This window comes from Frieseomelitta varia, unplaced genomic scaffold, assembly GCF_011392965.1.
Source record: "Frieseomelitta varia isolate USP_RPSP 00005682 unplaced genomic scaffold, Fvar_1.2 scaffold_221, whole genome shotgun sequence".
Lineage (NCBI taxonomy): Eukaryota > Metazoa > Arthropoda > Insecta > Hymenoptera > Apidae > Frieseomelitta > Frieseomelitta varia.
This window is the reverse complement of record NW_025109948.1, coordinates 387,427-403,414: the sequence shown is the minus strand read 5'-3', so window position 1 is coordinate 403,414 and position 15,988 is coordinate 387,427. Positions and strand designations below refer to the sequence as shown.

The 15,988-nt window shown below is 34.4% G+C and overlaps 3 protein-coding genes and 1 long non-coding RNA gene across 7 annotated transcripts; 2 read left to right on the top strand and 2 right to left on the bottom strand.

The window, feature by feature from the left end:
- Positions 1-474: 474 nt before the first annotated feature.
- Positions 475-3,465, top strand: LOC122527502 (guanylate kinase). 3 transcript variants are annotated; one of them, XM_043651752.1, is made up of 6 exons: positions 475-636; positions 1,051-1,155; positions 1,262-1,529; positions 1,609-1,832; positions 1,942-2,049; positions 2,134-3,465. In XM_043651752.1, exons 2-6 carry the CDS (start codon positions 1,119-1,121, stop codon positions 2,139-2,141), a joined length of 645 nt encoding a protein of 214 aa, XP_043507687.1. In that variant the 5' UTR covers positions 475-636; positions 1,051-1,118; the 3' UTR covers positions 2,142-3,465. The 3 variants fall into 3 exon arrangements, with proteins under 3 accessions (XP_043507687.1, XP_043507688.1, XP_043507689.1); XM_043651754.1 differs by having other exon boundaries at positions 476-636; positions 1,051-1,116; XM_043651753.1 differs by lacking the exon at positions 1,051-1,155.
- LOC122527500 lies at positions 2,535-5,840 on the bottom strand. The gene is made up of 3 exons (XM_043651750.1): positions 5,709-5,840; positions 5,053-5,092; positions 2,535-4,627 (listed from the first exon to the last, which is right to left on the bottom strand). Exons 1-3 carry the CDS (start codon positions 5,758-5,760, stop codon positions 3,580-3,582), a joined length of 1,140 nt encoding a protein of 379 aa, XP_043507685.1. The 5' UTR covers positions 5,761-5,840; the 3' UTR covers positions 2,535-3,579.
- Positions 5,841-7,654: 1,814 nt separating this feature from the next.
- Positions 7,655-9,254, top strand: LOC122527504. The gene is made up of 3 exons (XR_006306352.1): positions 7,655-7,786; positions 7,850-8,103; positions 8,204-9,254. It is a non-coding gene; the product is annotated as an uncharacterized LOC122527504 (long non-coding RNA).
- Positions 9,255-9,932: 678 nt separating this feature from the next.
- On the bottom strand, positions 9,933-15,082 carry LOC122527494. 2 transcript variants are annotated; one of them, XM_043651738.1, is made up of 4 exons: positions 13,073-15,082; positions 12,016-12,344; positions 11,197-11,460; positions 9,933-10,201 (listed from the first exon to the last, which is right to left on the bottom strand). In XM_043651738.1, the coding sequence occupies exons 1-4, from the start codon at positions 14,335-14,337 to the stop codon at positions 9,933-9,935; spliced, it is 2,127 nt and encodes a 708-aa protein (XP_043507673.1). In that variant the 5' UTR covers positions 14,338-15,082. The 2 variants fall into 2 exon arrangements, with proteins under 2 accessions (XP_043507673.1, XP_043507674.1); XM_043651739.1 differs by having other exon boundaries at positions 12,016-12,308.
- Positions 15,083-15,988: the final 906 nt, after the last annotated feature.

The following is a 15,988-nucleotide window of genomic DNA, read 5'->3' as shown; positions in this document are numbered from 1 at the left end:
AATAAAACAAATTTTACTTGATTGTAGTTAAAATGATTAAATAGTTGTAATTGTAATGTTAAATTTCATATTCTATTTTTAATTAGAATATATACGAATAAACGGTCATATATTATTATTTTCAGCAATGATAATTTTATCTCTTAAAAATTTATAGAAACTTATAAAAATAGTATGAGTTATAAAAAAAAAATGGAAATAAATTTACACTCTATATAGGGAATATTTTCTTATTACATAAAAAATTATTCGTACAAATTTAAAAAAAAATTCACACATATATATAGTAAAAAAATAAAAATATTAATTAATTTTAAGAAAAAATAAATTCATAAATGTACAGTAAAAAATAAAAATATTATTTAATATTTCTCTTATCATAAATGTATACATTTATCTTTATGTATAAATTTCTATAGTTTCTACTATAGATGTCTATAGTGTATGCGTCATATATATAATGCTCGTGATTCACTATGCGACAGCATACGCGCAGTCGCCCATTGCTGAATGAAAACGTGGTAGTTGTTCCGACTATCGGATTTCCAACTTCGTTTTGCTAGAAAACTGTCACCACACATTTAGTGGTATTTGTTATTGTGTTATACATTTTGAAAAATTCAACTACCTATAAAGGTGAGACTCGATGTTCGTCAAAGTGAAAAAGTATACTGTTAACATTTTCATGCAATGATTTTACTTCTTGTCTTTCAACGTGTTTTGTGAAAATTACGCATGCATCAATTGCAGTAAATGAGATTTTTAAAAAGATTTTTGGATTCTTCGGTACGTCTAATTTAAATTAATTAAGTTTTGTTTTATTAAACAACTTGCACAATCTTGGACACATTTCCTTTTCAAGAAATCAATATTCCGAATATACCACACTTTAATCATGTTTAAGAATCTCAAGGTATTGCAAGTAATTATCTATATTCTTGTTTGTATCGCGTGTTTATTTTAATTGTGCTGTCAATTATGTTTTCGGTATTTTTGGTCCACCATACTTTTCACCGATTTGTATCAAATTCATCATAAATACAACATTAGATATGCCTGCGCTTACACGGTTTCCTTCGACCGTGTGAAAATTAATTGAATTATAAATACGTGCAAGTATGACATCAGTTTCATATTTTAGAACATTAATTCTAGGTATGAAATGATTGAATGTATTCAAGCGTAAAGCAAACGTTTTACATTTTCTCGTAAATTCAGTGATTAATGTAAATTAATGTGATGTTATTGCATTTATTTTTAGGTACTTGTAATATGCTTCATAAAGGTCCACGTCCATTAGTTTTGTGTGGTCCTTCAGGAAGTGGCAAAAGTACGCTTATAAAGAAACTTTTCGAAGAATTTCCAGATACGTTTGGTTATTCTGTATCTCATACAACTAGAAGCCCCAGAGAGGGTGAAGAAAATGGAAAACATTACCACTTTACTACTAAGGATAAAATGCAAAAGCAGATAGAACAGAATGAATTTCTTGAGACTGCGGTATACAGTGGGAATATGTATGGCACCAGGTAAAAATCAAATTTAACTAAACAACAGAAAAAATAGTAGCTTTTGTTTCTTATGTAAATTTTCTTTTAATGTTTTCAGTAAACGTGCAGTAGAGGATGTACAAGAAGCAGGCAAAATTTGTGTATTAGATGTTGATGTGCAAGGTATAAAACAAATAAAACAAAGCTCTTTGGATCCTTTTTATATATTTATTAAACCACCATCTATCGAGGAATTGGAGAAAAGGTTAAGAGCTAGGAAAACAGAAACTGAAGATACTTTGCAGCGAAGATTAGCTGTTGCTAGAACAGAGATAGAATATGGTAAGTGTTGTAGATTAATTTATTGCTTTCTTAAAAACCTGAATGCATTTGATACGTATCTTTATGTTAGATAAAGAAATATGTATAACTTCTAACTGAATTATTTTAGGAGAGAAGCCTGGTAATTTTGATATAGTGATTGAAAATGATAATTTTTCTAAGGCATATGAGGAACTAAAAAAATTTGTGATATCAAACCTGAAGCAAGGTGAAACAGGTATATACATATAATAAATAATATATACATATTATATAGTTACTAGTTAACAGTATTTATATCTATGTTTTCAATACTTTACAGGATATTAAACATATGTTTTCTAATAGTACATTCTTCTTTAAAGTTAAATTATAATTATTTTTGTATATTATCGTGTAAATTGTAATAACAGATAATTATAATAGTATCAAACGTGCCGATTTCATGCTCGAAACTTGAAAGATGAAAGAATAAATTTAACGAAATAATTTTATACAACACTAAATTGACTTTCATAGAGTAAATATACACAGGATCCTATAAGTTTATTATATGCATTAATATAAGTGTTAATATAAAAATACAAATTAATGTCATTTAACTATCGCAAAGCAAAGATTAAGAATTTATAATTTAAAATAAAATTATGAATAAGGAAACAGGAATATGCAGAATGTTTCGATTTAGTGTTTAAAGAGAATGATTGTATGTAAAGTCATATGTTAAGTTATTTTTGTAATTTATTTTACAGTTCTGTAAATATTTTTACTCATACGATTCGAGTAGTAAACATGTAGTACAGTATTTACATACATAACAGTAAGTTGTATAGATTCAGTGCAATTTTGTTACTCTAATATTTTAATATACAGAGAAAGGTGTGAAATAGTTTTAGATTAATGATATCTTGCCGAATGTACACAAAGAACAGTCAATTTATGTGAACATAGAATTTTAGTATGGGCTAGATATCTAAAAAGAGAATTGAAAAATTAATATAATGTTTTAGATGTAGCTAACTGAGACTATTCACCAGACGAAGTTGTGTTCCAATAGTGTAGATTACTTATAAAGTACTTGTGGTTTTGTCCTCGTCATAGTATAATTATTACAGTATCCGAAATTCATTCATAAATTCAATTACACCTAAATGTATCATATTGCCATTTTATCAGAAAGAAAGGCATCACCTAAACATTCCTGTTCGCCTTTTTTTAAACATATTTCACATGTTTTTTTTATTTGTTCGCCAATATTTCTAAAAAATTATATTCGATATTTCCAACATACTTTCATGCTAAATGAAAATCAACACTTTCGAAACAATTACCATCACCATCGTTTCATCAATTCATCACATTTGTACATTGTTTATGCATTCTAACATTATCTAAATCATTTTATTTATCGAATATCAGCATGTTGTTGCTTCCATGAGCGCAAAAATAAAATTACATATTTTCCTATATGTGTATGTATGTATGTATATATATATATGCGGTGTTATCGCTTGTTAGTACATGTACAGTTGCATAAATGTGATGATAAGGTGATGTTTAAACGAACAAGGCGTAGCGAAATATCTATATGTTGTTATATAGAAAATTGTATCGTTGTTGTATCATACTATATTAAATAAATATTTCAACTACATACTATATTGAAAATAAAATATTGTTCGTCCTGAACATCCTCCGAAAGAACTCGAAATTAACGAGACAAATCAATTTCTCTTCGAACAAGCCTTATACACGAGAATTGCAAATTTTACGACTGACGACGGCGAGAATAGTCGCGTTTTGGCCATTCCCCGTGATGGTGGCGAGTCTTGTGTCTAGGTACTTCGCTAACTTCGATGGACGTCACTTTCACGTCTTTATCCTCCTCCGTGGTTTTTCTCATTTCATCCCGAATCAAATTATCTCCGTAATTCCTGGGCATACGTTCGCCAGTTTCTTTTGTTTCAGGTAAACTCTGAACCTTATTCTCCGCATTCTCTTTTATTTCCGGTTTCCTCGAGAAGATGTAATTAATCACCTGAGGTCGCGGTGCAAAAATGTTTTCCGTTGGATAAGGATCCACGATCGGATCCGAGCTCGATGGATCAGTGTTTCTCATCGATGGCATATTTATCTGGCTCGTTCTTACAGCTTGTATCACATCGTCACGTTCTCTTGGCGATTGATTTTCGTACCGTATCGATCTGAACGATCCCAAGGAATCTCTGTTAGTAAGGTCACGCACAGTCAATCTTCTGAGCGAATCCCTCTGGCCTCCATTTGATTCAACGCGACTGGGTAAGGCTAAAGGTTCTTCTCGAACCTCTTCGTAGAGATCTCTTCTTAAATCGCGCCGTTCGTTCAAGGGATCCGGTAAATTCGACTCCTGTCCACGAATCGGTTGCTCGACTCTGTATCCTGGCTCAGGGATGACGTATCGACGACGATACACAAGATCCTGGTACTTGACGTGATCCAAATAATTCTCAAGGGTGTTCCAGTTTTCCAAATCCCGGGTAATCGCTCTTCTGGCGAGTTTCGAGATCTCTTTCACGTCCAAAGGCCGCGCGTTCGTTTCAAAGAAGAACCGATTGTCATTTCGGATGCCGGTGTCGGCTCTGTTCTGATAATTATCCAGTTGAATATTGTTCTCCGGATACGCGAGATGCTCGGTGGGTACTTGATAAGTTTTCTCCAGAATCGTCCCTTGATCGAAGTAACGTTTCTTTTGATAGTTGCTACGTGGTTCCTCGTTCGCGTCTGGATAGTAAGCTTCGTAGAAGACTGGACCTTTTTCCAGATCGTAACTCTCGTAGCTTATAAATTAAAACACATAGTTAGCAAGAGTGACTTTGGTTAAACTTAATTTTAAATTAAACATTTTATTTAATATTTTAAATTTTAAAAATATATATAATGTTTTTACTTTTTTTAAATATATAATTTATTATTTATAATTTTTAAAATATTAATATTTAATATTTTAGATTAAATATTTTAGGGAAACAATTTAGCTGAGAAAGGTGTAATTGAGTTTTAAAGATAATTTTAAATTCTTTTCTTCGTAAACTTCACGACTAAGTTCAGTTACACTAACAATAAGCTATATTGTTTGCTAGACAAAAGGAGAAGGGAATTGAGATCATTTTATAATCTTTATTTTATAAAATGAAAAAAAAAAAAACATTGGCGAGTATCTTAATAATAATTGGAGAATCGAAAGGAACTGAATGGTACCCACCGGTGATTATCGGGATCCCACGTGAAAATTGGCGATACAGCTGAAAGAAAAGAAAATATAATTATTTCGTGGCTTTCTGAAAATCGAAATTATCAGAGAAGATTTTGAATAAAGAGATGCAATAGAATCCCGCATGATCGTTGAAAAAGGCTACTTTCAAGTTGAACTCTTAAAATTTTAGAAAGATAACAAGTAATATACTTTTTAGAACTTTTACCCAAACAATGATTGATTATTTAATTGAATATACATATCCAGACTATTTTAGTACACTTTTTAGAATAACTTTTTATTTATTTTATAGTATGTTCTTCAATAAAAGTTATTTATAGTAATGGTCCAATTTAGGATATCTATGGCTCAAATTAGTTATAGCAAATCAGTTTCCTAGATTGAACCATTGACACTATTTTCGAAATATTTTTTTGTAACCAGTCACATAACGTTTCAGTCTCAGTTTCATTCCATTTATTTTGCAATACTGAAATGGGTCTAAAATTTTTCTGTTTTCAAATATTGTATATCAACGCGTTCCCGACTTATTTCAAGCTTTTTCTTAAATGGTTCAATATAGGAAATTTGTGTGATGTTTTCGTTTACTATAAAAAGGAAAAAGAGAGGAGAAGGTGGGAAAAAGAATGAAGAAAAATACATACCGATTGAAATCGTTATCACTATGATCGAAAGTAGACACCGTTTGAGAGCCATGATCCTATTGCGGGGCAACAAGAAACTGAGCCTCAACGATGGAACGTGTACGCGTATTTTCAGAGATCCCTAAAATAAACCATCATTTCCTTCAGGCCTCGCTGACTAATTCACCGTGTACAGAGAAAGAAAGACGGCTGGAAAGCTCGAAACACTGTGATCTACTATTCCTTCATGCCTTGGTAATGTTGCGCGTGAAACATTAAATTAAATAAATTAAATTAAATTAAATTTCTTTATTTCGATCTTCCTTTTCAACTACTCGAAACTGGAAACTCTTTCATCTTTTTTCCTTATTCTGACATACTTCTTCTTGCAGGTACATCGTTGCGCGACGTACAATTCTGCAAAGAATATTAAAACGGATCCAAGCAGGCCAACGAACAACAGTAGAAACGTCAAGGAATAGTACTCCAGAGACAGCCTGATCCTCCTTTTCTCGCTGTCCAACGTTTTCCTCTTCATCTTACTCGTCTTGATCTCGTACAACATGTTACCGAACCAGAAATTCAGCAGTCCCGCTTCTCTCAGCCTTAACAAGAAGAAATCGACCCTCTCCGCGTAAGGTGAATGCAATCTTGTCACATAAGACACTCTGTAGTTCAACGAGCACTCGTCTACCAAGTTCAAAAGGGTGTTCCCTTCTTTGTCGTAATAATCGAGGTCCTCGAGCTCCATCGCGTAGTGCCTCGTGATCGCGATTTTGTCATCGTGCGCGACGATGTCCCATGTGGATCGTTGCGTGTTAATCACGTGGATCCTCCGAAACAGCTCGGAATCGTTCAGAAACACGTTCTTCAGGTTGGCGTACTTGGTGACGACCATCTTCCCAGAGTCCACCACGTCCTTCAGCGTATGCAACTGAGGGTAATGGAAAGGTTTGCTTAAACTGGATACCAAAACGCTTTGGTACAAACCGTTGACGATGAGACCGAAGAACAGAGTACCAAAGAGCAGAGCTCTCTGCGCTGGGCTTGTTCTTCTGCTTGTTTGAAGAGGATAACAAAGGTACTCCATGAAGATGAATAATCTCTCGATGTATCGGGGGATTTCTGGTGGATCCCTGAGATTATACAGATCTCTCGTTCCAGAACGATTTCCCATCCAATTTTTGAAGCTCCGTCTTTGGTTTATCGTCGAACGATTAATACTCGATCGACGACTGATCGAACGTGGACGTCGCAACGATTCGCTGATGTATTCCACCAGACACCACAGAAACGTAATTACTACGTTATACGCCATCAGAAGAAACCACAAGCTTTTTTGGAACGGTAGAAAAGGCATGTAAGCCTTGGGCACCAAACCAGAATCGGGCGACACGAAGCACAACTTGTCTTCGTACATGGGACAGGTGAACTGAAACTTTTGATATTGTTCGTAAACCTTGATAAAAAATCCGGTGGCGATCATGTCGTACTTCCCAGCCTCGATGCCATTCAACGAAGTGCGGAATGGATCGTCTTTGAAATCGACCAATCTCATCGCTTTTACGCGAAATTTCGCCCTCATCGCCTCCTCCAACGCGAACACCACGTTCGCGTCCGATTTGCTCAATTTCAGCCTGTTCTGATCGTCGTACGAAACGTTCATCAACAGAGACTCGAACACCAATACTTTCACCGGATAGCCGTTCAAGTTTCGAAAATTCTCGAACAGCCTCGTATCAGCATCCAACTGAATATCCGAACATCCCGTTTGATCTTCCAACGAATTCTGAAGACAATCATCCTTTCCAGATCGTTTCGTGGGATTCGTTTTCAAGCACGATCTGTACGCCCTGCCGAATCCATCGTCAGATGCCTCGAAGGGCGCATACCTCGTCAGACATTGAAAATCGTCGTCTATGACGATGACGCGATAAACGTTGTACCGTCTCCACAAGTTTCTGAATACCTGCTCCCACAGCGTGGTGGCTGCTTTCCCCGTGAAGATGATCAAGTATTGGTTTCCCACTTTCCACAAATTCGGCTGCCAGTAAATGAACACGTCGAGGCTGGACAGATCGCGAACGACGAGGATCCAGGTGAGTTGCAGACGCTTCATCCAGAGGATCTTCATGGATAGATCTCTCGCACGGACTTTATAGGTCTCAATCGAATTCTCGCCGACGTGTCTGAGCAGAAGTTCGACAAAGCTCGATTGAAACTCTGGCAGAATTACGGAGAACGTGAGTGGACGAAAATCGGGGGATCGTCGAATGAAGTTCAACAGCTGTCGCAGATTGTCACTCTCTCGACTGGATGAAGATTTGTCCTCGATCGACGAGCAGAATTTATTGTAGTTCCGCGAGTGTTTCGCCGATACGGACTTGAAGAGGAATAAGGCGCCAAGGGAGATCAGGTACGTTGAATGTAACATTTCTGTTGTTTTATAGTATTGTATATTTATATTTGTATATCTTTGTTGCTTTATAATATTGTGTATTTGTTATTGCTTTCAGTGATTCACACTGCTCGGAGATTTTTTATTTTCTGTTCTTCAAAGGATATCGCAAGAATTTAACGACGAAAGGCTGACGTCGAGTAGGATAGTTTTATAGTTCCCTTGCCTGTTTTTTAATCAGTCACTTTGTTTACCATCACTGAATCGAATTATGCGACTACATCTCCAGTTTTTAAAGCTCTTTCTACTCTTTTAATTAAGTATTAATTTATATTAATATTTATGTTAATATTAATATTAACATTTAGTATTAACATGACAGACGGTTGATCATTCATCATAACAAAAAAAAAAAAAAAATGACATCTAGAATAACTTTTATAAGCTTTTAGATTATTTTTAGCGATCTAACTTCCCTATCACCACTGAATCGCACTACGTAGCTCTCCAGGCAGTTTAAAGTTCAATCTTTTTTACACGCTAGAAGAACGATTTATTTACCATTAATATTACATAGATGACAGCTGTTGATCATCTTGGAAAAATACACTCGCGGTAACGTCGAAAACTGAAAGATGCTATCTGCTTATGTGAATGCAAGCGATTTCAAGCTAGAACGCGAAACCGTTACGAGAATGGCGCGTGTGCGAATATTTATGCACCGGTTCGATGAAAAACTTATGGAAATAAGAGACTCCTCGTGAGATTAGAATCGAAGAAGAATCATGGTTGACAACTAGATTGTATTTAATCCTTTGAATCGATATTGCAAAATGGTGCAAACACCATTTATCTGAGGAGGCAAAAAAAATAATCATCGATGTAGATACAAAGTGAAGAAATCGCGAACTCTGTTCGATAACGCAAACACGTCTCTTCCTTTTTTTTTACGTTTTTATCAGAAATCGAACATAAGTACATCGGATACTTATTGAAGAATATGATTAGAACATTGAAATAATTTTTGGCCGTATTATTTAATGACCAATTAATCTAGTGATTTAATGAAATGATATAAAATTTTGTATTTGGAAAATCTCTGCAAATGCAATATTCAATAATTCAAGCGGTATGAAAAGAAAGTACAGGCTCAAATTAAACATTTTTTGATTGTGTAAATCGTAGCCAAATTTAATTTTATCAAGTGTTCAATGATTTATGATTGAGAATTATTACTTGACGACGATTCATCTTATCAGAAAAAGCAAAAGAATAACAAAAATGAGAAATAAAGCGAGCACGCTTCAAAGGAATGATCGTAATAAAAAGTAACGTAATCAATGATTCTTTTCAACAAAAAGAACGTGGAAAGTTTCGTGTTGAGAATCTAACAAAAGTAGATTATCCGACCATCGAAAAAAGTTTGTAACACACTTTTCTTCAGATTGGTGTCTGACTAACGCGGATCTTCGCTACTTAAATTCCAACTTGTCTTCTCTTGTTCTGTTTACTTCAAGCAAATCAAACGAACGTTTTCATCGCACTCTTCTACGTCAAACGTCGAAAATGTAACAGATCATTTAGCTGAATATTTCTTGTTTCTATCCAATTAGATAACGATTCACTCCCTCTGTGTACCTTTTCTCCACGTTCCCTAATTCTTCATAATTAATCAACACAATATTGACATTCATATTCACATAATCACACGTTTACGTTTCTTTCACAAATCATTACAGGTCTCATCATTAAAGATGATGGACTAAAGATTTCAATTGCATAGGAAAATTAGTAATACAGGGTACTGCTTTACTTCTAGCTCGTTCAATCATATCAAACGCATTCCTCTAAGAAGAACGTTGTTGAACAAGTTGTCGAACGTCATTTTGTTGCCACTCGTAGATAAATACGATTATGCTCATAGTCAGTCCTACGTATAGTATCCCGAATGGAATAAATAAATGTCGGATAGTGATCTTCCTATGTAACGTTGTATCATTTGTTACCTGTTCCGGCCGTTTTTGCAAATGATACATGCTTTGATACCATTTCCCATAGAAACCACCATTGTTTAGCCGGGAAATGATCCTGTTTATACGACCGCTATATGGAGACCCTGTAACAACAGTTACATTTTACAGACGGAAATTTCGATTGGACGAATAACATGATTTGCAAACTTCTGTTTCAACCTGCGTACTACTATTACACAGTAATATTATTTACTACAATATACTATGCAAAGGATCAATGGCATTATTCAGGTTTATAATACGAACGCGGATTTCAAGAGGAAATTAATGGACTGCGAATTTTCGTACATTTGAAAAATCTTTTATGAAAGAAAACGTAGAAATGGAGCAGAAATTTATTTCGTCTATTAAATATTCTAATAAATTATTCTACTTTGTATGTTTTATATATATTTTACAAACCCTTCATAAAAATCTTCCATATGGAATGTTCGAACTTCAAATTTGCACTTATGCAAACTCATATTTTTGAGAATATAATAAAGAGATAAAGAATAGAACGAAGAGAGAATAAAATAAAACGTAAAATAGAAAATTATCTTATGTACCAAATATAAAAAGTACTGTACTTTGAATATTTGTTATATAATATGTATTTCTTCATATTATACGCATTCTTTACATTTTAAAATGTATGAAAATCTGTAGCCTAGAAATTTGCGTGTCGTATATTCACATCGACACCAAATTTATATAGACGAATATAGCCTTTCGAATCGTTGATTGCTATTTGATATGCATTACTTTTTTCTCATCATATCTGTGGAACATCATGATGAGGAAAATATTATAGAATTCCTCGTCAAATTATAATCAAAGTTACAAAAATCAAAATTTTACAAACTTCTATTCGGTATCATCAGAATTTTGAAAGATAATTATGTGAACGTGTACGCATAAATCAGCACGTGTGTAAATTCGTTTAATTCGTTCATATCGAAATTGGAGAAAACTGATTCACCGCACTGGATGAACAAACAGAAGTGAAGATTAGATTATTAAGTTTGATAAGTTCAACATCTTATTTACGCGATACAGTGAGAAAAATTATACTTCAACGATCATTAATATTGTGAACCTTTTGTCATTATAATGGAGAGGATGTACTCCTTCGGGCATTCCTTGACGACGTGTAGTCTCTCCCTCTGATTCTCGTTGTATTTTAACGATAGCGTCGAGAATCGATGAAGATAACCAGCGTCTTTCGTTTCAAATAATCTTCTATTAACTTCCGTACTGTTTGCATATTCTAATCTTTTGTTCAGTCGTTTGATCAATGGTGATGTAACATCAGTAAATGCGTCGCTTATAACATCTTTGGCGTCTGTCAAGATCGTGAGACCTGTCAAGCATAATTCCAAGTGGAAACAAAGGTGCAACAGCAAATATATATGCGCATTTCAAATTTATTATGCAATTAAAACGTTGAGAATAATTACCTTTTTATGGACCTAATATAATATAACAGATTCGTTCGTAATCGTTTATAAACGGAATTAAAAAAGATTTTTAATTAATTAAAATCTTTATAATGCGGATGTTAATGCAATTTTTTAACATAACTGAAGAAATAAAATCTAAGTAAAACCTTGAAATAAGAGTTCATCTATATTCAATATTATAATAGTCTATTGGATATTTCTTTAAATACTAAATCTTCATATCATCTTCACAACATCTGCAATTTACTTGTAAATAAATTATTTTATGTTTTTATAATAATATACTGATGTGATAAGAAATAAAATTTCCAAAATATGGATGTATGTATAACTTTCAAGTTAGACGATGTTACAGATTAAAGAAATTAAGTGAAAATAATCCTTTTAGAGACAGAATAAAATGGAAATATGAAATAGATAATATAAGACGGAGTACGAATAAAGTGAAATATTACCACTTTCTTCCAACTGCTCCAAACTGTCGATATCCTCGTAATACATCCTTTTGCTGAAACTGGACGCAAGTTGAGAAGTGATAATCCCATTGAGGATCAAGCTAAGAAGCAAACTGCACATCAGCAATAATCTCTCGGGGAACCAAGCCTGGCCTAATTTAAAGGGTTGCATCAGTTGAAATACGACCTTTGAGAAATACTTTCCAAACTTGAGAAAAGACAGAAACGCTCGATTGAATCGCTTCGAATTATCCTTCTTCGTTTTTATTATCGGCCAGACATTTTGCTTCTTCCTGAACAAACAAATTCCGTTAGCAAGACGAGAATACCTAGGGCGATAAACAATTCTTATTCTTTTATTGTCTCTTCTTCTATATTGTGATTGGATATTGAAAATTGTAGAAATATACGAATTACATTCAAATGGCGGAATTAACAAGAATTAATTTGGCTTATTGGAGATTGGCTGCTACATTAAATTTTGAAACACATTGTGTATTTGTTTCAATTGACCTTTTTTGTCAAATATTGTCGAAAATATTGCTTCCACATTTCGATCCATATTTATCGCAGCAAAAATAATGTAATACAAACCATATGTAATATAAATGAAAATTTATATGTCGAATATGTTCACTTATTGGAACTCATCTTTCAAAAATATTTTCTAAACTTGATTTTCTCGAACATGAAAGCTTAAGTGAAGAAATTTTATTCTTTCTTTTCGATTTATTTTTCCATGTAGAAAAATCATTTTCTTCCCAATTGGGTAAGGATGCTCCTTATAAGCAAAGAGCTTTGAACAATTTTTCGCAATTTTTGCAATTATTTCGTATACATGCATATATATCTTTTTATAGAAAGCTCGAGCTATTTTCATTCGCCTTTTTCTTTCGCATTTAATTTACATTTTATTTAAAATGGCTCTTCTAATATTCAGACAAAATATCGGGCATATTCTCGCAAACCTTTCTCGATAATCCGCTACAATTTCCCCTTTTCCTTTGATGATATATTTCAAAAACAGATGTATTCTATGTTTTCAACACTTACTCACCCGTACACCTTGTCGCGCAGTGCTTTCTCCGTCGTCTTTGGAACAATCTCCTCTAAAAAGTACGTATCAACGGGATATTCGCAGCAGAAAAACGCTCTTCCGCCTTGTCGAATGGCCGCGAAGATCCTCCGATTTCTCTTGTTCTTCAAGATCGTATAGATCATCGAGATGACGAAGTGCGTCGCAAACACCAACAGCCAGGCTTTACCTGTGAAGATCTTCACCATCACCAGACAATCAGGCACTGGCGAAGCTTTCGGAACAACAACGCACAATTTGTCACTGGTGATCGAGGTCGTGAACTCCAACTGTCTGGTTGAGTAGCCCTTTACGAAGAACTCGTTGAAAGACACGTCCGCGAACCCGTGGACCAAGTGTCCGATGGTCCCGAAAAATGCACCCTTCTCTTCCCAGCCGAATTTGTCCTTCGATCTTATCAGAACGTACGTCACGTTCATCATTCTGCAGACTTCCTCGAGGTAGTTGAAATCCAGCCCAGAGAAGTGGCCATCGTGGAAGATCATTGTGCTCGTTTCGAAGATGGAGATCTTCAAGGGAAACAATTTGAAGTCCCTTCTATCCTCGACGAACATATCCGATATATCAGTGGCATTTCGCTCGCTGATCAACAGAAAATCGTCCTCGTGCGATTTGATACACTGCCAGTCGCAGCTGGTGTTGAAGTAATGCCTGATGTGACGAGCGGCATAACCGAAGGGATCGTGTCGAATCGTTTTGTCGTTGGCGAGAAAAAGTAGCTTGTAAACCCTTCTAAAACTCCAAAGCTTTTCGAACGCCCACTTACAAAATTTCTCGTACTCGGACAAATTGATGACTCGTCGCCTCTGCTCTTGGAGAATATAGAAATTCTCTGGATGCCAAAACGTGGTCAAATACGGAGAACTGAGGATATCTCTCAGATGGTCCACGTTCGAGAACAATAATAACACGCAACTTTCGGTGTGATAATCGTGTCTCACGTCTTTATAATTCAAAGATATTAGATGTTTCAGGCTGACTAGTTTTATGGATAGATTTAAGCGAACTAAAACGCCACGAGGGACGTCGAAAGCGCTGTGATCATCGTAATCGTCGAATATCACAGTTAGCAGCTTCGTGTGACTGGTCTTGGCCCATTTTTCTAAGAAGGGATGTATATTGGAGTAGATGATATCCGAATTCGCTCTATTCGGCAGGGATAATTCGCAAACGACACGGAATAGGATGGCCAAAGACAGCAACATGACAGGGAACATCCTAGACATCCTTTTCGAAAGCGACGTAAATGTTTTTCCACGTTATTGATTGCGACTAGGATTGGATTTTTGAAAGAAAAATGAAAGAAGGGGAAGAATAGTCGGAAACAGACGATAACGAGATACCTCGTACTTGTTAAATACGTAACATGACAATGATTACCAACCACTAACAAACCATAAGTCAAAAAATAGCTAGTCACTGGGAATGATTAGCAATAAAATATTTAATTCTGAGGATAAGTCCAAAGGCTGTCTAAAGACTCGAGACAAAGTTCCACGTTACACTGAAACTTTCACTAAAAATTGAAAGAAACGAAAATGATCTGATATGAGGGGATCGGTATTCAGTGGATCTGTTTGCGTGATAGTCCGTCGACATTTGTAATAAGATTTACAAGATATATATCACGCAGTCCTCGATAAGTATCGCGTCTACTGGTGAATGCTTTGTAATATACCACAATTGCCATGATCGTAGATATTGTGTGAATTGAGCTCTTATATCATGTAAGTAAATGTAAATATAATAATCGTTTGATTTAACAAAGAACCTGACACAAATTCGTGGATTGAAACGAAACACATCGATATGTAGATGTGAATCATTGATTATGAATTTCAAGGAATCACGAATATCTGTTTTCTGAATTGACAAAATATTCGTAGCGGACTGCATGCTTGAAAGAAATTTTTAAAATTTTTTTACGACCTATCGTGCATCTTCTTCACCATCACCCACCACCCATCATAAACCCTTTTTGAACGAACTGAAGAAACAAAATTTCGTCTAATTGTAAGTGGAAATTTAAAGTGTTTTAACGAGCATGATAAATATTTGATACAATACTCCTGGGAAAGGAACAGCTGTTTTCTTCTACCTCGAATATGAATGGCTTAAATCATTATGATCAGTTTACAGATAAATTCAGATAGGTTCATTCTAGTATCTTGATACAATTTTATCGTAATTAATATTAATCAAATCTTCTTCGAGATTTCTTTGTCTTTTCTTTATTTCCCTTTGTCTTTCTTCAAAGGCAATTACAAAGACAAATGTCTTAGCATATTAATAATTACCCTTAATGAGTCCCAGCTGACACTTTCGCTTTCTGAGCATAATTCAACTTTCCCGATGCTTGGGAATACGACATATGATCCTCCTTTCACTTTGAGACCAACTTCCAAATTAAGTTCGTGCTGCTCGGTTTCGTGACTGATCGACATTTCATTGTAGTGTTGAATAATTTACTAAAGTAAGTTTCTAGCTGGTAATTTCAAAGAAACACGTATAGAATTTACTTTAGTATTTAATATTTGACATTTGGCATTCATTTTAAATTTTATAAAACTGTTTGAGTATTAGGAGGTTGCAACTTTTTACTAACAATATTGAAAAGTCATTAAAAAAAACAAACATGTCAAAATATTATTAAAAAATGACAATATTCGATAAAATTATACTTTTATAAAAATAGATAGAAGAAATAAAAATTATAAAGTCGTTTCTGTGATAGAAGAATATAAAGGATTAAGTTTAAATTCCGTATAATTTTGAGTAACCAATAATCCTTAAACCATAAACAGCAAAAAAAGGCAATATATTTTCTTTTTTTGTAACCATGTATGTCGATCATCTACTAATCCTTGACACTCTTGA

Bases quoted from the DNA above. Each gene is read 5' to 3' on its own strand.
- LOC122527502 (XM_043651752.1), top strand. From the start codon at position 1,119: ATGACATCAGTTTCATATTTTAGAACATTAATTCTAG. The intron at 1,156-1,261 runs GTATGAAATGAT...ATTTATTTTTAG, and splicing joins TTTTAGAACATTAATTCTAG to GTACTTGTAATATGCTTCAT. The intron at 1,833-1,941 runs GTAAGTGTTGTA...GAATTATTTTAG, and splicing joins TAGAACAGAGATAGAATATG to GAGAGAAGCCTGGTAATTTT.
- LOC122527500 (XM_043651750.1), bottom strand. From the start codon at position 5,760: ATGGCTCTCAAACGGTGTCTACTTTCGATCATAGTGATAACGATTTCA. The intron at 5,093-5,708 runs GTATGTATTTTT...CTTTTCTTTCAG, and splicing joins AGTGATAACGATTTCAATCG to CTGTATCGCCAATTTTCACG. The intron at 4,628-5,052 runs GTGGGTACCATT...TTAATTTATAAG, and splicing joins TGGGATCCCGATAATCACCG to CTACGAGAGTTACGATCTGG.
- LOC122527494 (XM_043651738.1), bottom strand. From the start codon at position 14,337: ATGTCTAGGATGTTCCCTGTCATGTTGCTGTCTTTGGCCATCCTATTC. The intron at 12,345-13,072 runs GTGAGTAAGTGT...TTATCGCCCTAG, and splicing joins CTGCGCGACAAGGTGTACGG to GTATTCTCGTCTTGCTAACG. The intron at 11,461-12,015 runs GTAATATTTCAC...TATGCTTGACAG, and splicing joins GGAGCAGTTGGAAGAAAGTG to GTCTCACGATCTTGACAGAC.